Source organism: Alligator sinensis, unplaced genomic scaffold (genome assembly GCF_000455745.1).
Source record: "Alligator sinensis unplaced genomic scaffold, ASM45574v1 scaffold973_1, whole genome shotgun sequence".
NCBI classification, from domain to species: domain Eukaryota; kingdom Metazoa; phylum Chordata; order Crocodylia; family Alligatoridae; genus Alligator; species Alligator sinensis.
In genome coordinates, this window is record NW_005842622.1 from 162,480 (window position 1) to 186,783 (window position 24,304).

At 44.8% G+C, this 24,304-nt stretch overlaps 1 protein-coding gene across 1 annotated transcript in view; it reads right to left on the reverse strand.

Moving 5' to 3' along the window:
- Positions 1-331: 331 nt before the first annotated feature.
- The window catches only part of LOC102382251 (fatty acid desaturase 1-like), a 24,623-nt gene continuing 650 nt past the window's right edge, over positions 332-24,304 (reverse strand). The window contains exons 2-12 of the mRNA XM_006033326.3: positions 13,781-13,891; positions 13,125-13,322; positions 10,944-11,042; positions 10,605-10,733; positions 8,829-8,886; positions 8,219-8,295; positions 6,947-7,044; positions 6,436-6,532; positions 4,364-4,443; positions 3,684-3,809; positions 332-2,107 (exon numbers count right to left, since the gene is read on the reverse strand). Coding sequence (XP_006033388.1) covers positions 2,056-2,107; positions 3,684-3,809; positions 4,364-4,443; positions 6,436-6,532; positions 6,947-7,044; positions 8,219-8,295; positions 8,829-8,886; positions 10,605-10,733; positions 10,944-11,042; positions 13,125-13,322; positions 13,781-13,891 — 1,125 coding nt within the window. The 3' untranslated portion in view covers positions 332-2,055. The remainder of the gene's footprint in view (positions 2,108-3,683; positions 3,810-4,363; positions 4,444-6,435; positions 6,533-6,946; positions 7,045-8,218; positions 8,296-8,828; positions 8,887-10,604; positions 10,734-10,943; positions 11,043-13,124; positions 13,323-13,780; positions 13,892-24,304) is intronic.

A 24,304-nucleotide genomic window follows, 5' to 3' on the forward strand; every position in this document is an offset into this window, starting at 1 on the left:
GGGGTCTTTAAAAGGAGGCTAGATAAACACCTTTCCGGGGTCGTTTGACCCCAGCATTCTTTCCTGCCACGGCAGGGGGTCAGACTTGATGATCTTCTGATCAGGTCCCTTCCGACCCTACCAACTATGAAACTATGTATTATGATGCTAATGCTTGGGCATGGTGGGGCAGCTGCATCCATGCATGGTCACCGTCAGGGGTGGGGGCAGGATCAGTGTACTAGTGTCCTCGCGGTCCTCATCAACATCTGGTGCTCATCAACAGCTCAGAAACAGCTCAGAGGTTTGCAAATAGTTTCACAAAAACCAGGAGTCACATGAATTATTCTCTTTTAACAACCCATTAATGTATTTATTTACCCTTTTCTTTTCAATAGGAAAACCATGAGTGAGTTACATTTGTATGAATCCAAGCATGCACTGAGAAAACATCCACCCAACCCACTTTCTTCTATTCTACATTCACAATTTCATAACTTAATATTAATAGCTAGCATCAACTACTTACAATATTTTAACTAAGAGCATTTGTGACTGCTTAGAATTTGATGGTGCCATAAATTATTTGAATGTATGGCATGTAACAATTTATTGCATGATTAACACACTAATTGTGCAGTAAATGGATCATCTGCTAACAGCCATACAGGTATAATTCCACACTATTTTTCCTGTGACAGAGAAATCATCTGAACATGCATAACATATCTGAATCTGAAAGATCATACATGTTGTTCAGGAAATGCTAAACAACAACAATCCATAATACTTACTTTTTAAAGTTGGTGGTTGGTTACATTTACATTTACATTTACATATAAAGGACTTACCGGCCATGTCTACATGAGACACTAACTGTGCAGTCATTACTGAGCAGTCATTTAGTACTTCTATAAATAAGTACTACATGACTGTGCGGTAACTGGAGTTGCTGCACAGTCACACCAAGGAAGTGCTCTTTTGTGACACTGACTAGCTTGTGACTGCTGTGAACTGGTTGCATCACGCTTCCTGACCTCCAACAGTACTGCACAATAGTCATGGTCTATTGTACAGTCAGCATCTCATGTAGACATGACCACTTCTAGGTATCCTCTGCATATCTTCCTATTTTTCCAATAGTATAATGTTCACTAAAATATTTATAATGAGTCTCATCAGAAAATAAATAAAGACTATCACACATGATTTGTTAAGAGAGAATCTCTAAAACACATTAGGATAACTACAGTAAAATAATGGACACTGTACACGGTCCTAGTGATTTAGCTTCTTTATCCCTCTGTGTGAGTTTATTTCCCCCATTTTTCCTGTGTTTAATTTACAACAAATAGATGAACTCCTTGAATATTTCCTTTTCCATTTTTCCACCACCATCATTTCTTCTTTTTCAGTACAGTTAGTTTTCTCCTGCACATTATTTCCCAAGGTAAAGCAATTCAGAAATACTTAAGCTTCCTTGTTCTGAAATGATGTTGTTGTGATGGTCCATGTGTAAGAGGCAAGACTTCTTGAGGGTTCTATCTTTTATTGGACCAATGACATGGTTGAGAGAGATGTGACAAGCCTTTGAATACCACAGTGCACTTCTTCAGGTCTTCCTCAGCTGATACCAGAAAGTCTGTCTGTGTCTATCCGACCCATGAAGTTAGTCTAATAAAAGCTAGCACCCAGAAGAATTCTTGCCTTAAACTTCCTTAAAACTCTGTCACTCACGGAAAGAGTCAGCCTGGTCTCTCTCTTGTATTCACAGCAAGTAACATATTAGTAGAGAGATAAAGAGAGTCTTTTCTTATTATTTATAAAGCCCCTTTTCTACAAGGCTCAGCTCAAATAGCCTACTGATTCATCATGTCCCTAAACACAGCCACAGAAAGCAGCAGATGAAGTATCAGTTTCAGAGCTAGGAGAAATATCTTGAAAGTCCACATTCATACTGAAATAAAGCATCTCCCTTGCTCCCTAGCAAAGCACAAGTCTATCCTTGAGATCCAGTGGTCTGCTGTGTAGTTTTTTATGGTAGCTTACATGGAGAAATGTTGCGTTGTATGTTTCTTATCCATGCAGATAGGCCTCAAGCCAGTGTTCCCCAGAATCTTTCAAGGTGCTGTAAAGACAAGAGTAATAAGCTCAGTTCATCATAGGCAGTGAAAAGATGAAAAGGTGGTAATCTGCTAAGTGGTCTCAATGGAGAAAGTGGAGTGAGAGATGGCAAACTAGCCTTGTGAAAGAAGCACCCTTGGAAAGAGAGTGAGGTGGGAGGGATGGACTGAAAATCAGGAGCAAGAGAGGCATCTAAAGGTTGTCAACATGAGAAAATGAAGAAGCACTGAAAAGAAAAAGGAGTTTAAGGGACAAGAAGTAGGAAAGTCTTCTTTGATGGGGGGGGGGGGTCATAGATTCCCTGAAAAAAACATGCCATGACACTGAGCCAAGGGGGTTGAGGGAGTTGATGGCAGAGATGGAATGAGAAGGGACTTGGATGTGAGGAGTCACCAGATAGACAGAGGTGCAGTAGACTACTTGGACAGACAAGAGAAGACAGATAGAAGGAGCCCACATAATTGGGGGAAAATGGAGCAAGAGAGTGTGGAGGAATATGAATGGTTATTTTCTGTCTGCATAGCAGTTAAAGTCACTTACATTCTTCATCCAGCTATGGCTACATTATTATAAGAAAGATTCCCAGACTCCTCATACCTTGGGGTCTCATCCTCTTACTTATTTGCTTAAATTTGTTACTGGATCTATTGGCAGTATTGAAGCTAAACACATGCCTGCTTGCAGAACTGGGGCCTTTTACATGGTATAAATAATAATGAAAATAATTATGATAGGCAGGAAAGAATCCATAATAGAATATTTTCATTACAGCTGGTTGTATAGGTTAAAACCAAAACAGTTCCCATGGGGGAAAAACAGCCTTTTTTGGGGCAAGTTATAATTTATTAATTTTTGTATCAAATCAAAGAAACAATGAAAACAAACTAATCAGTCTTCTGTCTTTCTTTTAATTCATCCTCCTATGTAGATCAACAAAGGATTAAAGAATGTACTCCTTTTCAATTTTCTCATCCTTCTGTTGTACTACTTTGTATTTGGTCCTCATACCTCTACTGTTAGGTTTCTTGTGTTTGCCATTGGCTCTGGGAACTGTCATTCATTTGTGACTGTGACATTCATGGTATTTTTGAGTGAATATATGAAAAGGGACAAATAGGCTCCATTAAAAATGCTTCATTTTGCCTGGATTTGGGCTGAGAATGTAGGTTAAATACCTTGATGTTCATTTGCATGAGCATTTACTGAACTAGATCTCAGAATTTACAAAGTTTCACAAAGGTTAATTCTCTGACCTTGCTACTCACACAGGCCTTCCTCTTAAAGTGTATATGGATAAATCTGATATTCCTTTTATAGTTCTGGGCAGTTTCAGGTATTTGTTCATATTTTGGAAGGGTTGCATATAAGAGAAGTATGTGACTAGACAGCATCTGGTGAAAAACTCCAATATACTCCAATACTCTTCATGCTCTAATACCCTGAGCTATTGAACCCCATATTTACCTTACATATTTCTGCAGACCCATATCTCTAATCTTTTCTCAAACTTCTCCTCTACTGTAGGCTGTATCCCTGCCTAGCTGTACACTAGTGTGCAAACCCATTCTCTTGTCACTTACCGCAAAATGTCTGCAAGGGCAGTGAGCAAGGTCTTGGTTTTGTACTCAATGCCATGCTTGGTGCAGAGAGATTTCACCAAGGGGGCTGCCTTCCACAAGTTATGTCGAGGCATTGTGGGGAAAAGGCTGTGACGAGAGAAAGAAAGGCAGGTCACAAAGGGCTCCTACATATGTGCGTGGCGCCTACTCTGACACGCTGGAAATCCAGGATGTTAGAGCAGACTCAATTAATTGAGTCTGTTAGAGCACAGAAATTGTCAGCCTTCTGTGTCACATGTATCAGTATCCCCATGCATCCTGCACTGAAAAAATGGTGACAAGGCACTACTTTGAAATAAAACATGTTCAATGAGCTTTAGTTCAAAGCATCCTGCTGCCATTTTTTCAGCACGGGGACATGCAGGGACGATGATACACGTGACATGCAGGCCTTTTAATTAGCACAGCTTGCTAATTAAAGCACCTGGTGCAGCATCCCAGAGCACAAGTAAAAATGCCCACTGGATTTTGCTCCCTCCTGCCTCCCTGTCCCATAAGGATCCCCTCTCTCTTCATGTTACCAAACTGATTGGTACCTGTATGGTTACAGTGCCTCATATGAAGCCTGGAAGGACTTCCTCTTTCTTATACTCAGAGGGATCCCCTGATATGCTCACTCTTCTCCCCATACCCATACTCACTGGTGCTCAATTTGGAAGTCCAGGTGCCCAGTGAACCAGTCATTGAACAAGGACTGATGCACATTGCATGTTGCTTCGAGCTGAAAAAGAAAAATGGAAAGAAAAGTATGTTCTGTTTTTCATAAGTATGCAAAAAAAAAAAAATTTTCATTTTTGTCTAGCCGAAGCAGTTACCTTTGCTGAGAATCATGGGTATCATTTACCTAAAGATGAAATGAGGTCTGAATGTGAGTAGTATCCTGGAATGTGGGATAAGTATTGCCTTATGTAGAATTATAGAGAAGTAGGGCTTGAAGGGATCTCAGAACTCATCTAATCCAGGATTGTCAAGCGTATGACCCACAGGCCACATCTGGTCTGCAGGGCCCCATCATCTGGCCCCCAGTGCTGTCACTGAGTTTGAACTGGTTCACCTGAGGGCGAGGCCCAGGATGTGCACTGCACACAGCACCCATTCTGCCATTCCAGGATGAACACCAGGAAGTGTGTCTGCTCCAGCCAGTCTGGGACCCAAAATATATGTGATGTCCACAGGTACCACATGGAGTGCAGGCCCCAGGGTGGCTGGAGAAGGTACCATGTGAGGCATAGTCCCAGACCAGCTGCTGGGCACACCATATACAACACAGGCCCCAGAGCAGCTGGAATGGGTGCCATGTGTAGTGCAGTCCAGCAACGGTGAGTGCCACCAGTAGCATGCACACTCCAGCTGCTCTAATAGCACCTGCCTACACTGCACTGCACCACCTGCAAAACCCATTTGAACTGTTTTGGCATCTGTGCTGTACATGCCATCCACCCTGACTGCTCTGGGACACATGCTGAATCTGAGTTTCATGGGTCCATTGGATCAGTTCAGCCCATGGGCAGGCCGTATGTCAGTCATCTAGTCCACAGAGTAACAGACAAAGCCCAGAACCATGGGAAAAAACAAACATTCTCCACTGCTTTGCAATGTAGGGACAGCAAGCATAACTCTACGCATCACACCCTCTAACTTGATAAACAGAACTTCACTTCCTATATCCATTACTTAAATTTATCCCAGCTGCTCTAATCATCTTTCATAACTAAAACAGTTGTGAAGCTCTGCTTCATTCTCCCATTGCTGAACACTGTCTCTCCAATATCCAGCAACCTGTGGGGATGGGAATTGCAAGGCTCCTGGGCCTCCAACTGTTGCTCTTTACAGAGAACTCAAGCTATAACTAATTCTCCTCCCTGGCCAATGCTTGTTCAACCTCTTGAAAATGCCAGTGATGGAGTTTCCACCATTTCCCTATGTAGTTTATTCCACTGACTCACTATTCTAATGGTGACGATGTTTTTCCTGATATCTAAGCTAAACCTACTTTGCTGCAACTTCAAGCAATTGATGTGAAAAATTCTTGATTCAACTGGAAATAACAAAATAGTTTTTCTTTTGGGATCCACATAAACCAGTGCCTAAGCTTCCCTAAAGATACTTTACCCATATCTCCCATTTGAATGGATAGGAGAAATGAACATTGATAAATCACAAACTATTTTTCTGGTTTCTTTCAAATCTTTCCATGAGAACAGAACTAACTGGGCTTGTTTGTACATAGTATAACTATATCCCATAGTATAACTATATTTACTTAGAAACAAATGTAATTAGAGTGCCCTAGTGCACAGTTATGCCCATTTAAGTATCTCATATCTTCTCCTAAAAATATTTTATCATAATATTCCATTATAGATCTATCTCTGTTCTTCTCCTTAATTTCGTCTCCTTAATCTCAAGAGTGATTATAACTTGAAGGGCTATATTTAACATAAGTCAAGGAAATTTTGCGGCAAACTTTTTATCAGTGAAAAAAAAGACAAAGAAATCTGATTTGTTTTGCCAACAGAAGATCTATTTTCCAAGCAGTTCTTTAAAAGCCTTTTGTCAGGACTCAGCTGTACACCTGAGTGCCATTTATAATTTTCCATCTGTGTCACAAGAAGAAACCCCCAACCCAATTTAGGGTTATAACTCCTAGAAAAGGAGTCCTTCAGCTTCACAACCCCAGACCCCAAGCTTCCAGCAGTGGACAAGATCTTACCTGGGTAGATACCCAGTCCAAGTTCCGATCATAATCAATGTGCATTGGGATGTGGTTCATTTGTGAAATCCAGATAAACCAGGAAGCCTCTATGTATCTGAGCACACAAATATATACATACATAAACACAGTCATTATCCACAATCTACTTTAAAGAGACCCACTATGTTGCCTGGGGAAACTAATGATTTTCCTGTAAAAGTTCTTAAAGGCCAACTTGGTAATGTCCTGGTAACAAGTCTCCCACCCAAACTCACAAGATATTATTTCTGTATTTTCCATCCCATCACTTCTGCATCCCAGTATTTTAGCATCATTGTACTTTTTAGCAGAGGATCTCACAGATTTTCCCATAATGATACCCTTCTTTTTCCTGCTTGACTACAGTTACTTAGAAATTGGCAATGTAACTATATTTTTATTATTCCTGCCTGTGCTGAAATCTGCAAATACTGGCAAAAAGCAGGGAATGGACAAGGGCCAGAGAGACAGTGAGCCCAGTGAATATTACCTGGCAAACAAGTAGTACACCATGAAGGTCTTTAATCCCATTAGGGGCACGTACATGAGAAAGATTCGAATGTTATAAGTCACTGTCAAGAACAGCTCCTGTCATAGAGATGCAAAGAAGGCTTCACACAAAAGACTGCTTATAGTACTACACTCCCCTACCACTCTGTGCTCCAGCCAAAATGGAGCAACAAAAATAAATCACTGAGTTATAAAATCATAGAAAAGGAGAGCTGGAAAGGACTGATCCTTTTCTCAAGGCAGGATCACCCCAAATTAAACCATCCTAAGAAAGTCTTCTTCTGTTATGCCCCATGTCTATTACTCCACCTATCTAAATCAACATAAATTTTGCCCAGAAATTTCACATGGCAAAGCAAATACTTTTGTGATTTCAAGTCATCCCGCACATGGTAGCTCCCATCCTTCACCATTCACTTGGCTGAGGGGCAAATACCTGAAGACTAAAAATACATAAGAACTGCCATTTACTGGCATTGGCAATGCATAGTGGGTGTGCGCGGGTGCACATGCACCCCCTGAGCTTGGCGGTGCACCCCCTGCAAAAAGTGCTGCTGATACTGCCGGCAGCACCTGCCCCCTTCCCCCTCTCATTCCTGACACTGCTGACGGCATCTGCGGGTGGACGCTGACTACCAATCGGTGTTCGCCACCCCCCGCCCCCACTGCTGACATCACTGCGGCCACCCGTGGGAGCTCCCTGCAAAACCTGCCTGCACTGCTGACATCGCTGCGGCAGCCTGAGGGAGCTCCCCCCTCGCCACTGTCATGCCCCTGCCGCTGACACCATCGCCGACACCTGCGGGCGGTCACCGTGACCCCCAGCCTGCAAGGGCACGCAGCGTTCATGTTTACTGGGTTGGTCCATGGGTCCATCAAGCCCAGTACCCTGGCTCATACAGTTGCAAAGAGCAGATGCGAAGGAGATGGGTGAACAGGGCATGGCCAGAATTTTTCACTCCTTGTTCCTCTCCAACTGCAGTTTCCAGCATTCAGAGGTTTCGGCAGTTCTGGTCCAGAAGCTGCACTTCCACCTACCATATTCAACACCTACTGAGGGATCTTTCCTCCAAGAATTAGTCCAATCCCCTTTTGAAAGAATTAAACTGGGTTAAGATGCTGAGGAAACTCTGCAAGTGAATACTGAATATATTCTATCTCAGTGCTTTGATGACAGAATTGATACATTGGGGACAGGGAAAACTGTGATTATATTTTGCAAAGGTTTCTGAGTAATGCTAAGAATACTTACAAACCACTTTTTGTGCTTGGTTGCAAAATAGATTAAAGCAAGCTGGAAAAAGGGAATTATTGCGAATGGAGCCAAAACTGAGGAAAACAAAGCAAAACAAAACAGAAACACATTAACAGTCTTACTGGGTCACAAACTGTGCAGAAATCTAGAAAAATAAAAGGAAGAGATCTTTCTGATGTGGGATTTTCAGTGTGGCATAAAGACAAGGGTGATTTCATCACTTTGCTCCAGGTTTCTATATTGTTTATCTTACTCCATGCTTCTTCCTATCTCAACTCTTTCTTTCCTCAGCTGATCTTCTTTCCTTGTATATCCCCCCATTTTATGCCTGCTGCACTTTAGCTGTTACCACATGCATCATTTTCAACAGGCAGGCAAGGTTCTTCAAGTAGATGTGATATCTTTTATTTTCAACAGACACACACCAGCTGGAAATCCTGACAATTGGTGGCTAGTTTCCTAAACACCATGATCATCCACCAGACTACAATGTGGAACAGACTATCCTTTCTCTGTCCCTTAAGGGACATAAAGACAGGGATGAGAAGTTGTAGCTACTGTTGGGTGAAAGCCCCATGGCACTGCCAGGAAGCTTGGAGATACTCACAGCCAAAATACTTGTGCTGATGGTTATAAGGCATGAACTTTTTCTTCTTTTTCCCCAACTAAAAAAGGAGAGGAAGGCATAATAGGTGAGCTGGATTACTAAAAAGCTTTATCAGGCATTTCCCAACCCTATTTAAACAATACCAGAAATCAATCTCTCAGCAGTTTCTCCTGCATTCATCCTGAGAGGAAGGATTTTTTAAAATCCAAAAAGTAGAGAATTAGAAGGGAGGAGATATGGATTTTATTTCATCCCTTGTGACTCTGCACACACATGCAGAGGTCACGGAAAGGCAGCTGAGTGAGAGAAGCCCAAACATCTCAAAAAGCTGGAGGTGACAGGTACAGAACATTTTCATATTTGTGTCTGAGTTTATTGCTTAATCGTTCTCTTGAAGGAAAGTATTCTAAAGTATTCTCAGCTTCACCAGTATTATGCTATTTGCTGGGGCCTGATTTCACAGAACAACAGGCAATGTCTGTCTCACCCAACAAAGTGGATCCCAACAAAGCTATGTTGGGACATATCCTGACACAACTGATCTGCTTCCTTTGGTGACATCTGTTTATTTCCTAAGTTTCAACCTATTCCACCCTGCTTGAATTCCTGAGAAACTGTGAATACACAAAGGTTCCTACTCCACCTTACTGCTTTTTTTTTGTTGTGACTCAGTGTTAAGGGTTAGATGATGGTAAACAGCATGGAATAGAATCACACCTAGGTATATAAGTTTACTTTTGTGCCTAGTAAGTTGAATGGAATCTGGCCTTAAGATTTTAGCCCTTCCCTTTCCCCCTTCTAGCAAAATGCTCTGGTGCAAGCCCTAGAATACTAGTTCTAGAGAACACAGACCAGGACTGCCCTTAAAGTTGTCCCAGTAGGCATCCAGGAGACAAAAAACAAATTAGAGGGTAGGTGGCTCAGTGAGATGGAGACTGCTCCAGAAGGGAAGGGGCACTGAGGCAGAAACTATGTCCCTGCTGTTCATCCATTTTATCCAATGAATTTTAGATGCAGAAAAGCCATTCCAAGACACAAAACCTACTCCCTTCCAGTGTAATATTGATCACATGAGGGGCCCTGGCACATGTTATATGTATGGCACAATTAAGGTGTTAATTGCACTACAAATTACAATGCTGCTGCATATGCACCCAATTTAAGGCACCATAAAATGGCAAATTAGCCATAAAAATGTTCCACATATAATGTACAACATTTTTATGGATGGGTTGCATGGCACCCTGAATTAAATGTGTGACATGTCCATATACTAGGGTTTGCATGGCACCCTAAATTAAATGTGTGACATGTCCATATACTAGGGCTGTGTTGACCCAATGTCCAACAATCAGCTGATTGTTGAAATTAGCTCTAGACAGTGCTGGCTCTCCCAGCCTGGAGCCATTTCACATCTCCAATTGGCTGGGGACTGCTCCAGGGCTGATAAGGATGATCATCTGATTGGCAGCACCAACCCAGAAGGCAGCCCCAAGTCTCCAACTGGGTGCAGGGGATCAGAGGCTCCCAGTGGGGGAAGCCAAAGGGATTGCCCTGCCAGGGACTTTAAACCCTACGCCTGGCACCTTGCATGTGTAGCATGGTAAGATATGTGCTTGTTGAGATCAGATTCTATCCCATGATAAATTTAACAAGTGCCAGTGGCCTAAGATGATATACTTCCCAGTCTTGGAGTCCTCCCAGCCCCATATATATTCCCATTCAAATAGATCTTTTTGTTATCCTGTGTTACTTCCAAACATTGCCAACACTCACCTCTGTGGAGAGTATCTTCCCAAAGCTGAATAAGACAGGGTGGAAACCAAGATCAGGGTCTTTGCGAAAGCAGTTGGGTTTGGCATGGTGTTGATTGTGCAGGTGATTCCACCAGCTGGGTGAAAACCCCTGTGGGAAGAAAGAAGTCAAACTACAGTACCATGTTATCAAGACATTTATCCATGATTTATCCATTTGTCCAAGAGATACGGCACATCCCCCTCCTTGCTACGTTTAGAGCACACACCCTCACAAAAATGTTACCTCAATCTAGAGCTTATCTCATTTGTTAAGCAATCATGTTCAATATCAAACAGCTTCCTGAGAAGTAGCACTTACTTTCAGAGCAGCTAGGGCTAAATGAAACCTCCGGCTCCATTTTGTACTTCTGAAGACAGAAAAGTGCCCAACATCATGTTGGAACCAGTTCAATTGTGTCTGCAAAAGAACAGAATGGAAATATAAGCGACGGTGTGAGTTTCCCCACACATTGGTGCTGTACCTCTTCCCAGAACTAGATGCTGTTAAGAAAGCTAGAGCCAAGGTGGGCAATTATTTGGGCCCAAGGGCCACATAGGAAGTTTTGATGAGCTGTCACAAGCGAGGTCAGCACTCCCACCTCTTCCCCCCCCAAAACCCTCCCCTCCAACAACACACCAAAATTTTCCCTATGGGGCTTTCAGTGGGTGGGAAACAGTGTTCAAGGTCAGGGGAGTTGTGATTTGGTCCCTGCATGCCCTGCCCTATGGTAAGGGTGGCAGGGTGGGGGGTATATGGAGCTGTGCGGAGGTGGTATATGTATATGGGGAGGGGCTGCCTGGGAGTCATTTCAGGGATGAGGGGAGGGAGGGGGAGGCAGTGGGCATGTAGATCAGAGCTCAGCCCATCTGTGGCTCCCCCCCGCAGCACTCTGCACAGGACTGAGCCCTGCCCAGGGCAGCCAGTCAACACCTGCTGGCCCCAGGCCTAGTCCAGGCCCTGGCTAGCATGAAGCTTCTTGCAGAGCTGTTCCCAGTGTGGCTGCAGCCAGCCAGATGCTGCTCTGTTCCTCTCACCTTCAGTGGGAGCCACCCGGCTGAATCTTCCCCTCCACCTACAGTGGCACAGCAGTGGCATGAGATGGAGGAGGAGCCACTGCTGGAGATGAGGGGAGCAGAGCAGCACCCAGTCGGCTACAGCCACACCAGGAACAGCCCCACCAGAAACCGCACATGCTGGCTAGGGTCTGAGCCACCAGGGCTGTTCTGCTTCCTTTGTCTCCAGCTTCAGCTGCGCTCCTGCCCCTGCTTTGCCACTCTGGGTGGGGGGGAAAGCTTCAGCCTAGTGGCTTCTGCCCCAGTGTGGTGGAATCCAGGTCCAGTTCCTGGCCACCTTACACCAGCTCTGCCCACCTGCAGGTGGCTGCTTGTTGCACCAGGCAGGCAGAACAGGTGCAAAACAGCTGGGAGCTGGAGCCAGAACTCCACATGCTGGGGTAGGATCCACCCGTCTGAAGCTTCCCTCCCCCCTGCCTACCCAGAGCGGTGCAGCAGGGGCAGGGGCAGAAGCAGCAGCTGCAGCTGCCAGCAAGAGAAGCAGAACAGCAATGCTGGCCCAGGTCCCAGCTAATGGGTGCAGCTGCCAGTGGGGCTGGTCCTGAAGCAGCTGAAACTGGCTGGTGCTGCTTTGCTCCCCTTGCCTGCAGTGGCAGCTCCCCTTCCCACTCCTGCTCCTGCTGTACTGTTCTGGGTGGGTGAGCAGGGGGAAGGTTCAACCAGCCAGCTCTTGCTGGAGGAGAGGGGAACAGAGCAGCACCTGGCCAGCTGCAGTCACACTGGGAACAACCCCAGCAGAAGCTGTGCCAGGGACCAAGCCAGCAATAACATGGCATGGGCTGCCCCAGCTGGAGTGGATGGGGCTTGGTCCCATATGGAGCACTGCAGGGGCAGCCACAAGCTGGATCCAGTCAGTTGGCAGGGTGGATCTGGCCTGCAGGCCATATTTTGCCCACCCCTGGGCTAGAACACTAGACCTAAGACCCCTGCCACATGTTATATATATTGTGCAATTCACTGGTTAATTGCACAATAAATTTAAAACATCCACATGTAGCAAAGTAATTATATCACCATAAAAATGTCCATTCAGCTTTAAAAAAAAGCCAACCAACTACAAAATTAATGCTTGAAAATACGTAATAACTTTATGGTTGGTTTCTATCCACATTTAATTTAAATGTATAGCAAGGCCCTAGATCACACAGGGGAAACCTGACCATATAGAAAATGATTTTTTGGACTTCTCTTCACAGTAGTCTTACTACTACAGTGAGTAATTTGTATTATTTCTTAAGTTCACAAGTATCACTGGTGTTAATGGTGTCTAGCCAAAGACAGAAGTGTCTGCTTACTACCAGCCAGGTGACAGACTCTCAGCAGAAGAAATTTCAGGGGAATAGCTGCTATAAAACCTTGTAACTAGACTCATGCATGTTGAAAAAGAGAAAACACCTGAGCTATTGTTCTGGGACAGGTAGTTTACCTGTGCAGTAGCGAACAGGGCCGCACCAACAAGGAAAGGCACTAAGGATGCACCGAAGTACCACACAGTGAGCCAGGAAGCAGCATCCAGTACCAGGATGTGCAGGAAAATCAGGAAGAAAAAGAAGTAATTAGGCTGCAGGAGACCCATCTTCTCAACAGTGGCTCGCAGCTCACGGAAGTCCTCTACCAGCAGTTTCTGGGGAGAGACACAACATTACTGCACTCTCTAGGCAGCACAGCAACCTCTGGAGTTAAGAAATAGCCTCCAGACAAAGGGGAAACACTTTGGTATCCCTTTTCTCCAATAGGGGTTTCTGTAGCAAAAAGGGATGTACAATGATTGACAGCTATTGCTATACACAGTAACTGTTTCATCCTAGAGAATATGCCTGTGAGGGGTTCTGAGTGAGATCCCAGTAACAGGGGGGTGGGAACGGGACCCTGTAACATGCCCACAACCCTAGGGGAGATTTCTGTGATCCTGAGATCTGTCCATGCATTACCTCCCTGGGGTGGGCTCCTCAGCACTCCCATCTGTGATGTAATGCTGGATGCACAGTATGTTGGAGAACACAGCTGCCAGTTCATTAATTTTTCCATTTTCCCGCATAGAAGCCCACATCCCATCCCACAGCTGGTTCTCCAAACACTTACATTTTTACTGGGCTCAGAGGTAGATTGATCTGGTGCCAACTCCCCAACCTGCAGTGGTTTTAAATATGTTTTCACCAGTGCTTTATTCGGGTGGAAAGCGGCAAAGGCATCCTAAGAAAGACACAAGCATTGATAGTGAAAAAGGGAAGACGCAGGCCAAATCCCAGGTTGCTCAGTGCTTCAGATTAATAATTGATTTCCATACACCCCAACTCCTTTAATGTCCATGTTACAGTTATAACCCAGTTCCACTGCTCTGTTTGGCCATTGCTGTTAGGTGTCAACTGCTTCATTACACTGAAAGCCTCTCCTCAAAGATACTAACAGATCCTCAACCTGAACAAGACAATTAATAGGACATAGATTTGCAGTAACTGAGGCAGAAAATGACCATCAACCAAGAGTCTCCATTGCATTGTGAGTTGTGGAGACTTCTTTCTGAGGTTAATACCATTGGTCTACGGTGATCATTCTTTGTCAGGGTTTTTGAGGAGCATGTGTTGGTAGACTTCTCCTCTGGGGCAGGAAAGGAGACTCCCTGTACTGCTGTTGTGTACTAAAATACTAAAGCAGCAAAAGCTCCCACTACCACCTGCAAATGGTATGGGGATGGTAGCCCATCCAGACTATCAGAAACCCACCCAATGTAATATATACATTCATCACAACTTCCTGGCTAGAACTGCAGCTACTCGTATTGGCCACTTGGAAAATAAACTTGCTACTGGTATAAATTAGCTGCATGCATAGCAAGACAAGTTTAATCTGAGTGCTTCTCTCTGTGTTGTCAAATACAGTCCAAGATCTTTCTCCTGATATTCTGATCTGTGCTCAGGACCAACCCTAGCAATGTGAAAGAGGTGTTCCACCTTTCACCTGCTCTTACAGGAGATAATACCCATAAAAGCATTATAGCCAACACTTCTGATAACCAACCAGCGACTCATACTTCGAACTCACTTTCCTCCTGGCCTTCCTCCTCTCTTTCTCTGTGAAATCTGTCACATTCATCCTGACCTCCTAGGCAGGACTACTGCTACCTTTTCTAGTCACCCTGAAAAATCCACTTAAGGTATAAAATGACACACCCTTAGCAAAATAATTTTCAGTCAACACATCCCTGAGGGCTCTCTCCATTCATTGCGGACAACAGAATCAAAGGCCTAGGTCCTGCTATTCCAGTCCATGTTCATGTTTGGCCCTAGTGATGAGAGAGACATGTCCTACTATTTTTCTGTTCCTGCAACAGATAAAAATTGCCATAGAGCTACTCCTTCTCACAACTAAGTGACAAACTCAATAGCAACCTTTCCTCCAGTAAATACTCCAAACCCATATCCAACCATTCTTTCTCTGTCTGTCACACACAGAAACTTAGATAAACAGAGAGCCATTTCTTCTACAGATTAGGAATGTGGGAGGAAAGACACATAATCATTATTCTGCTTTACACCCTCTACCACAGGGGCGGGCAATTATTTTGGGCGGCAGGTCGCTTACTGAGTTTTGGCAAGCCACCGAGGGCCACATGACAGGCAGCTGGGGCAGATAAATATTAATTTTCTAAATTTTTTAGGGGTCCCACAGGCCAGATGGAATGGCCTGGAGGGCTGCATTGGGCCCTGGTAGAGCATTTTGCCCACTCCTGCTCTACCAGGTGAACAGATGACAGGGATATATTGACAGGTCACCTCATTCTTATTGCACACCTCAAGGGGTAATGCAGTCACCTGGGAGTCCTGGATCCTAGGTCTTTCCCTTCTTGCCCAGCAGGGATTTGAGCCTGGGTGCCTCTGAATTCCTAACATAGGATTCCAATCACTTGGGTCAGCTACTTGCCAGTGCTTTCTCCAATGCTCTTTCTAAAGCTGAGACACCAATATAGCCATTGAAAAAATGAATATAAGACGGGGTAACTTTCTGCTTTAATGGAAGCCAGCACCCTTCTAAAACCCAGGGATCTCTTCCTTCATCTCAGCATCTAAATCACTGACCTACATACCCTTTGGCTTATACCTTTCATCCAGACCCCACAAATCTTGTACATATCTTCCACTCATGACTATCCAGGAGAGCAGCTTTGAAAGAAGCACCAGAAAAGGGACTGGAAAATGGCTTTGGTGTGGTAATTAGTCTGGGAAACCATAGAAATTTAATTTCTTAACACCTATGGATGAGGTGGGGGAGGTGAACACAGGACCTACAGCTTCCCAAATGAATACTTCAGTCACATAGCTATTTAAAGGAAAATAATCTCTCCCATTTTGTTGCCAGTAATTATGCCAAGTTTGAGCACACATGTAACCTTCCCTGCATGCTGGGCTAAGTGGCCAGGAGATTAATTCCAAGCTGTACATAAATGGCATTTTTAGTTCTTAGAAAACCATGTAGATGACCAAATCTGGACACCTGGACAGCTAAGAAAGAACAGCATGTGATCCTGAGTGTTTTTTCATTGGGAGTTGGTCAAGCCTTAAATCACTGATTCTCACCCAGGGTGCTATGGTATACTAGGGTGCCTTGAGATCATTTCAAGTGTTCCAAGGACTGCCATGCAATATTAACATTGTTAGGTATGTGAACTGGATTCATGACTAAACCTAGAGATTTCAAATAGGAATCCATAGTGTTAAAAACATCTTGATCTGTTACGGTCTTTGTTAGCTCTTAGTAAGGAAATAATTCCTCTATTCTTTTTCTGTTGTCAAAAAATGAGTGAAAAGTAAGAATTGGCATTTTCCAAGAGATACCTCAAGTCTAATGAGGGGTGCCTCAAGTTGAACGAGGGGTGCTCTTAGTCAAAAAGTTTAAGAATTACTTCCATAAAGCATGGTATCTAGGGAACAGGAACCTTGTTTTTTAAGCTGCCTGTAAAGTGCTCTGTACACTTATGTGACCCTAACATAATGATATTTCTGCAGGGCTACCAAAATGAAGGTCTTTCCCTCACCTATCCTTAGAAATGTAATCACTGTGATTACCATATTTATTGGTTACCATATTTATCAGACTTCCTCAGCCTGATGAAGGGTTTTTGAACCTGAAAGCTTGCTATAATTTTTTTTTCCTAACTATTTAAGTTGGTCTAATAAAAGATATCATATTCACGCAAAGAACCTTGTCTGCCTTAGTAGACAACTGGCTTTTTCCACCCTTCAACTACACTATCTCCAAAATTCATCCTGACCTTTTCTGAAAGACTCTGGCCAATGTTTGGGTTGCTTTTTCTTGCTACAGCTGCAGCTTCTGTCCTTCTGGATTTTGTATTCCTCTTCCTCCAGCTCATCCCAAACTCCTCCCCCATGGGTGACTGGTGCCTGAGTCTGAGGGGCACCAGATCACCACTGGGGTGGGGGGTCCCCAGCAGCCAATCACCAAGCCAGCGGTAAAACCAGAACTGCACTTCCACTAGCACTTCCGATTTCATGGCTGGCACTTTCAGGGGGTGCATGGCCGATCTCAGGGAGAGCACATGCTCCTGCATGCACCCCCTCCATGCCGCCAATGTCCTCCCCTATTCAATATCTTCATTTCTTTCACCCTCTTTCAAAATGCACCTGTAGCATTCTATTTTGTTTTACACAGCCATCCAAGTAGTCAATGCCAAACCTACTCCCAGCCCTTTGCCTCCTTCAAAAAAACTTCAGGGAATCTTTCTTTCTGTAAAACATTGCATCTATGATGATTTGACAACCCTCTGTGCCTCTCTTTTTTCTTATGATGTTGTGCCAGCTCAGTCTACAAGACTGCTCCCTTTCAGGGAATACTTTTCACAGGTGAGAAGGAGCCCTTACAATCTCCTAGTTTGATCACTTTCATACCAGTGACCATAGGATACCTCCAGCAATTCCTGCACCTACCAGTAACTGCTAGCTCAGCTTCAGCCTATCTTTTGAAGAGCCCCCCAGTATTGATATACAAGTCTCAGAAGACCAAGAATCCACAAAAACACTTTTAAATTAGTTCAGTCAGTAAGTACCCTCACTGGGAAAATAGGTACCTATCGTCAGTCTGACTTATCTAGCCTCAGCTTCTGGTGATTGAAACATTAATGTCCTAAAAGCCCTCAGTCAGCAGAAAAATTCTCTACGGGTTGGCACTTGTGCATTGTGATCAAGTCACTCCTGAATCTTCTTCTAGTTCAGTTAAATAACTTGGATGTTTTAGTCTTATACTATGAGGAAGGTTTCTTAGGTGGCGAATTACCTTGCTCTGAACACTTCCAATTTACAGGTTTCCCTCGATTTATGCTGTACATGCATTCCCGGAGAATGGTGCATAAATCAAATTTGCACAAAGCGAACCCACTTTACAATGTAACAAATAGGGATAGGTTCCCATGGCAGGGAGGGAGGGAGGAAGTGAGGCTGGGATTAGGGAAGGGGCAAGGGGAGGGGTGCCACTCCTGGAGCTGCACAAGGCAGCAAAGCAGAGGGAACAGAGTGGCACTCACCCCAGCCCTGGCTGCAGAGGCCCCAGAAGTGGCTGGCACCAGCTGCCTGGAGCCGCTGGGCTGCACCATGCTCTGCCTATCCCCACTCACCTCTGCTCCTGGGCTGCACCATGCCCTGGTGCAGGCAGCTGGTGTCAGCTGCTCCGGGGGCTGCTGGAACCAGGGATGGGGTGAATGCTGCGCCCTGCGCTGCCCGGGGCTCCGCTTGTCCGCACTCACCCCAGCCCATGCTGGAGCGGCCCCGGAAGCAGCCGACACCAGCTACCTGCACCACAGCACGGCACAGCCCAGGAGCTGGGGTGAGCCCAGGTGCAGGAGGACAGGCAGAGCATGGTGCAGCCCAGTGGCTGCAGGCAGCTGGTGCCGGCCGCTCCCAGGGCCACTGCAGTCCCGGCTGGGGTGAGTGGGGCCACGGCCCTTTCCTCTCCCCTCACAAACTTACCTGCTTGGGTTGGGGGCATCTATGCTGATTGCATAAGAGCAAATTTACCTCATATATAATGAATTATGGGTCTAAATACGCTCATTGCATAAGACCACCAGAGTGAGTAGGTTCTGTAGTTCAATGACAGCCAATCTTTTTGATAGACTTGACACAAAACTAGGCCCACATCCTCCCTCGTCCCATTTTGATCCCCTTCTCCTGTCTGATCTACTGCTTTGCTTGCTGCTTCTAGACCTGTGCTCTCTGCTTAATCTCCTGCTCTGCTTCCTGCTTTCTTCCTGTGCTTCATGCCCTATCCGCCACTTTGCTTTCTGCTCCTTTCCAACTCTGCCGAATGCCACACACCGAGGCTGTTAATGCCATTGTGGGGCAGTTGATTGTCTGTATTGAGTCTTTCCTCTCCTTAGCCTGGTCTTGTAGGTGCTAATTGATGCTCGTTAAGTCGTTATGTAGTAGCTAGGTCCTGTGTATTGAGCTGGTCCCTGAGTCCCTGGTCCCTGAGTGAATCATGACTGATTGATTGGTAACACGGGAGCTTAGCAGCCAGGCCTGCAGTAGTGTCTCCCCTCCCCGCCCCAAGACAGACACAGTCAGTCTCACAAGCACCCATGGCAGTTTTTCTTGTCCGCAGCTTGAGGTGCAGTTCCCCCCAAACCCCTGTACCAATCTTCTTGAAACTTGGCAGGCTTTGTGGCCTCAGTAAGAGCTATCACCCCTGCAGTCTTAACCCCCCTGTGTTGTAACACATAGATGTGCCAGGAGTTTTGCTTTCAGGAATTTGGGGTGCAGTTCCCCCCAAACGCCTGCACCGATCTTCTTGAAACTTGGCAGACTTTGTGGCCTCTGTGTAGGATACCACCTCTGCAGTTTTCACCCTCCTATGTTGTAATGCCTAGAAGTGACATGAAGTTTGCTTTCAAGAATTTGCGGTGCAGTTTCCCCCAAACCCCTGCACTGATCTCCTTGAAACTTGGCAGGATTCATGATCTCTATGCAGAGTCTACCACTCCTAAAAATTTCATCCAAATCGGACAAAAAAACCCCAAAGTTATAGATATTTTATTGTTTCCCCATTGTACCCTATGGCCAGATCGCCAAGAGGCTCCGAACCACTTCAGGAAGCCGAACGAGGCCAGTGCTTCGACACAGATATGCTGCTTCGGACCCCAAAGCATCCGAAGCTTCTCCGGATCCAAAGCTCTGTCCCAAGCCTCGCACAGCCCTAGATGGAAGTGATACACTTTCTGCTGAAGTTTACGTTGTAACCTTGGCAGTGCTGAGAAAAGGGTACAGTACAGCTGTTCCTATGCTTTACTTGAAGGCAAAAGGAAGAGAGTGAATGCATAAAGGAAGTAGTAAAAAATACCACCACTGTTTAGGCCAATCGTTTCACCAGTAGTGATTCTGAACCTGACAGTCTCGAGCAGATGAGGACACCAGTTAGAAAACTCATGCTGGGACCATGAGGCAGTGAATCATACTCTCTAATGTGTCTTACATTTTATTTCATTTCCAGGACACAGCATGGGTTCAAAGAAAAAAGACCTCGCTCCACCTCAGTTCCTTCTAAGAGGCCATATCAAAATATATCGAGCTGTTTATCTGTGATATCAAAGGATTATTCACCTCCAGCCCTGACACTCACAAGACTGTGCAAATGATGAACCTTCCCTCCACAGAAACAGGTGCATTGTGGGTGGAGTTGGCATATTCTTGGAGAATTTCACTGTTTCCTAAGGCTTCCAGTTCAAATATTACCAGACCATAATAATTTCTGAGGTTCAACAGGGTATATTTATTATTTTTTACTGCATTGCAGAGATGTACTCTACAAATGCAGTTTTACTGGGTTTTATTCTTATTAGGCAATTAAAAACAGGAGAAAAAATGAGTGTATCTGTTTTTGCCATGCCTCAAAGCACTACTGTCTAACCACTGCATTGTACTATGTAGAAGATAAATGCAATATTAAGAACTGAAGTACTGGGAAGAACAAAGAGGAGACATCTATCTTAACCTAATGAAATGAGACAGTAAAAGGAAACAGTTACTGACCGGATCCACTACAGACTAAAAGATGAATATTTAGGGTGCAGACACACGTACCACTCGAATCATTCTAAGAATGTCACTGACTGGAAACCAATTCATAATTGTTCCTAGAAGGAAGTGTCCACATGTAGACTGCTTATGAGTTCTAAGCACTGGGGTGTATGGGTTAAGAGTAGTGCAGTGTGGGATGCCTGGAGGAATGACCAGACACAAGGCACAAATGCACTGTATCTGCACATAACATTGTATTGGATCAAGGGGGACCAGCTTAAAATAGCACTCCATTTTCCCAGTGTGTTTTTGAAATGTTCCAGAAAGTTTAAAAACAGTCTAAAGGGGAACTGTGGCCTTGATCATCTTATGGTCCGATGGCTAGGTAACTAGCTATGGGGTTGGACCCAAAGAGTACTAGTTGATGGGAGCAAATCAACGTGGGGCAGGGTGACCGGTGGAGTCCCTCAGGGCTTTGTATTTGGCCTGATACTCTTTAACATCCTCATTAACATTCTGGATTCAGGAGTCAGATGTGAACCGGCAAAGTTCGCAGATGATACCAAATTATGGGAGAGGGCGGTCACACCGCAGGACAGGCTGGGGATACAAGTTGACTTGGACACACTCTCAAGCTGGGCTGACGAAAACCTGATGGCCTTCAATGTAGAGAAGTGTAAGGTGCTGCACCTCGGTAGGAAGAACCTTCAACATACTTACAGGCTCAGCAGTGCTACGCTTGTTAGCACCATGACCAGATGGGACTTGGGGTCTTGATTGACCACAAGATGAATATGAGCCACCAATGGGATGTTGTGGCTGGCAAAGCAAACCAACTCAGGCGTGCATCCACCGATGCATCTTAAGCAAAACCAGGGAAGTCATCCTCCCACTTTACCCAGCCCTGGTAAGACCGTAACTGGAGTACGGCATCCAGTACTGGGCCTCCTACTTCAGGAGGGATGTGGAGAAGTTTGAGAGAGTGCAGAGGAGAGCCACTCATATGATCCAAGGCCTGGAGGGCAGGCCACATGTGGAGTGGCTGAGGGATGTGGAACTCTTCAGTCTGGGAAAAAGAAGGCTCAGGGAGGACTTGGTAGCAGCCTACAATTACATAAGAGGGGTATATCAGGACCTGGGAGAACAGCTGTTCACCAGGGCTCCCCAAGGGATAACAAGGTCTAACGGCCATAAACTCCAGGAAGGCCAGTTTAGACTAGACATAAGAAAATAGTTCTTTATAGTGTGAGTGTCCAAGGTCTGGAACAAACTCCCCCCAGAAGTGATGCAAGCACCTACTCTGGACACTTTAAAAAAACATATGGATGTATTTCTTGCTGGGGTCACTTGATCCCAGCTGACTTCCTGCCTATGGCAGGGGGCTGGGCTTGATGATCTCATGAGGTCCCTTCCAGCCCCTAATGTCTATGAAACCTATGAAATGAAGTGGCCTGCACATTTAGGCTTCTCAGCTACCTATAGATGTGCTGGTTCATGTTCTAATTAGAACACTCCAGCAGTGCCTCACCATTGCATGTATTAAGCTCCCCTGCCCTTCCCTCATGTTTTAAAATGGCTGCAGGGGCACTCTAACTAAAGCCAACACACAGATGCTTTAAAATGCAGGGGGCTTAATACACATGGTGATGAGCCATTTTAATTAAAGTGGCTGTCAGGGAACTGCTCTAATTAAAACAGCTCCTCCTCACCCCCAAGCACGTGTATAGGTACCTTGGGTTTTAAAGTGTATTAAACATCTTTTAAGTATTATAGCCATTCACACCCTCAGGCCATAAACACAAGACTGATTTCCCCAAGGGAAAATAAGTCTTTTATTCTGGGATCTTACAGATATACAAACCCATTGTCCCACCTTTAGTACAAGTGAAGAACCTGTTACTTATAAATAATAATTTTCCACCAGGACATTTGGGGCTAATCAGAGTTAACTGGTAGTCATACTGCATATGTAAACAACTATCAGAGCCTATTTTAATGTATGTCAAACGTGGGAAAATCAGCTCTGATATATACCAGTTGTTTGTTTTTAACCATAATGCATCTCAGTAAGTATAAATACAGAATACAGTCTTACATGAAGGGCAACTAAAAAGTACCTAAGTCATTCCTGGATTTTACAGCAAAGCAGAACTGGAGAGGTTTTGGGGAGCTACAGGCAGGCAAAGAGATACTGGAGGGGGTGACTAATGGAAAACCCTGACACAAACTGGAGGGGTTGACTAATGGAAAACCCTGACACATTAGACAGTTTCTTGCCTGATGGAAAATTTTAAGGCAATCCATATGCCTTCCTTCTGCTCTTCTCACACAGCCACAACCAGTCATATCTCCCTACAACCAAGTTGTTACTGCTTCTTCCCTACCTTTCAGTGGGCCTCTTGTTACTCCTCCCCTCTTTCCCCTGCCAAGTGCCAGGAAGTTGTTGGTCTAAGGTGACAGGGAAATTATCATATGTTCCTCAGACCTACGTATAAGCAGGACCAATGAGATTTTTACTCCCCACAGAGGCCTGGGTAGTGAGGTGCTAATCTTCATGGAACAAAAGATGAAGAGGCATCCTTAATTTCCTTACAGTAGGTTAGAACCAACTAGCAGGGGGTGACCACAGCATAGACTATGGGTTCATTAGTGAATACAGAGAAGAAGAGATAGGTTTGTGTTGCTATTGTAGAAGAAAAAAACAACAGTACTTAGCAAAGTTCCAGATATAGCTTAGTTGATAGTGGAAAGGAGACAGTTAATTAAAAATTAAGCTAAAGCTGGAAATAAGGGAAAGAGGATGTAGCTCTCAGATGGACCTACAGGCATGTCGCATCTTAAGCAGGGGTTAGGTTCTGAACTCAGTGCGTAAGGCAAAAATCGCGTATAGTTAAATTGCATATTACCTGCCAGCGATTTGACTAGCAGTGACTGCCTCTGCCTCCAAAACCTGCTGCCGCCACCGCGGAGCCGTGCTTAGAGCTGTGCAGCCAGCTGCAGCGGCACAGCGCGGGGTGGTGGTGGGGATGGCTGTGTGCCGCCCGGCCACCACCACACTGCCACAACCTCCTGCCGCCGCTGCAAACTCAAGCCCCGCCCCACTCCGTATATAGTTGAATTCGTGCAAGTTAAATGCGCGTATGATGCGACTGTACTGTATAAGCTAAAAGTTGGAGTAATCCATTTCTAGGCATTCCTTATAAACTTTGTAAGTTTCATAGAAACTTACACGATTTCACCAATGGATATCTGAGGCACAGAGAAGCTATGAGATTTGCTGAGGGTCACAGACAATACCTGTCAGGGTAGGGAGTTACATCTGGCTCTTTCAGGTCTCGAGCCCATGCTCTAATACAGACTGCATTTCTAGGGTGAATACACACAACTACTGCAGCAAATACAACATTCTACAAATAAGCTGTGAGCTTTTCTTAAGCTTTTCTCTGAACAATCCTGTAAGTTCATTCACAGAAAACAAGACCCAAAGATTCTTGCAGAAATTCCCAGCAAATTTAGTGTGGAGAATTCTTCATGATTATCAGTAATTTTTTTTCCTCAGGCCCAGTCTCAAATATCCTTCCTG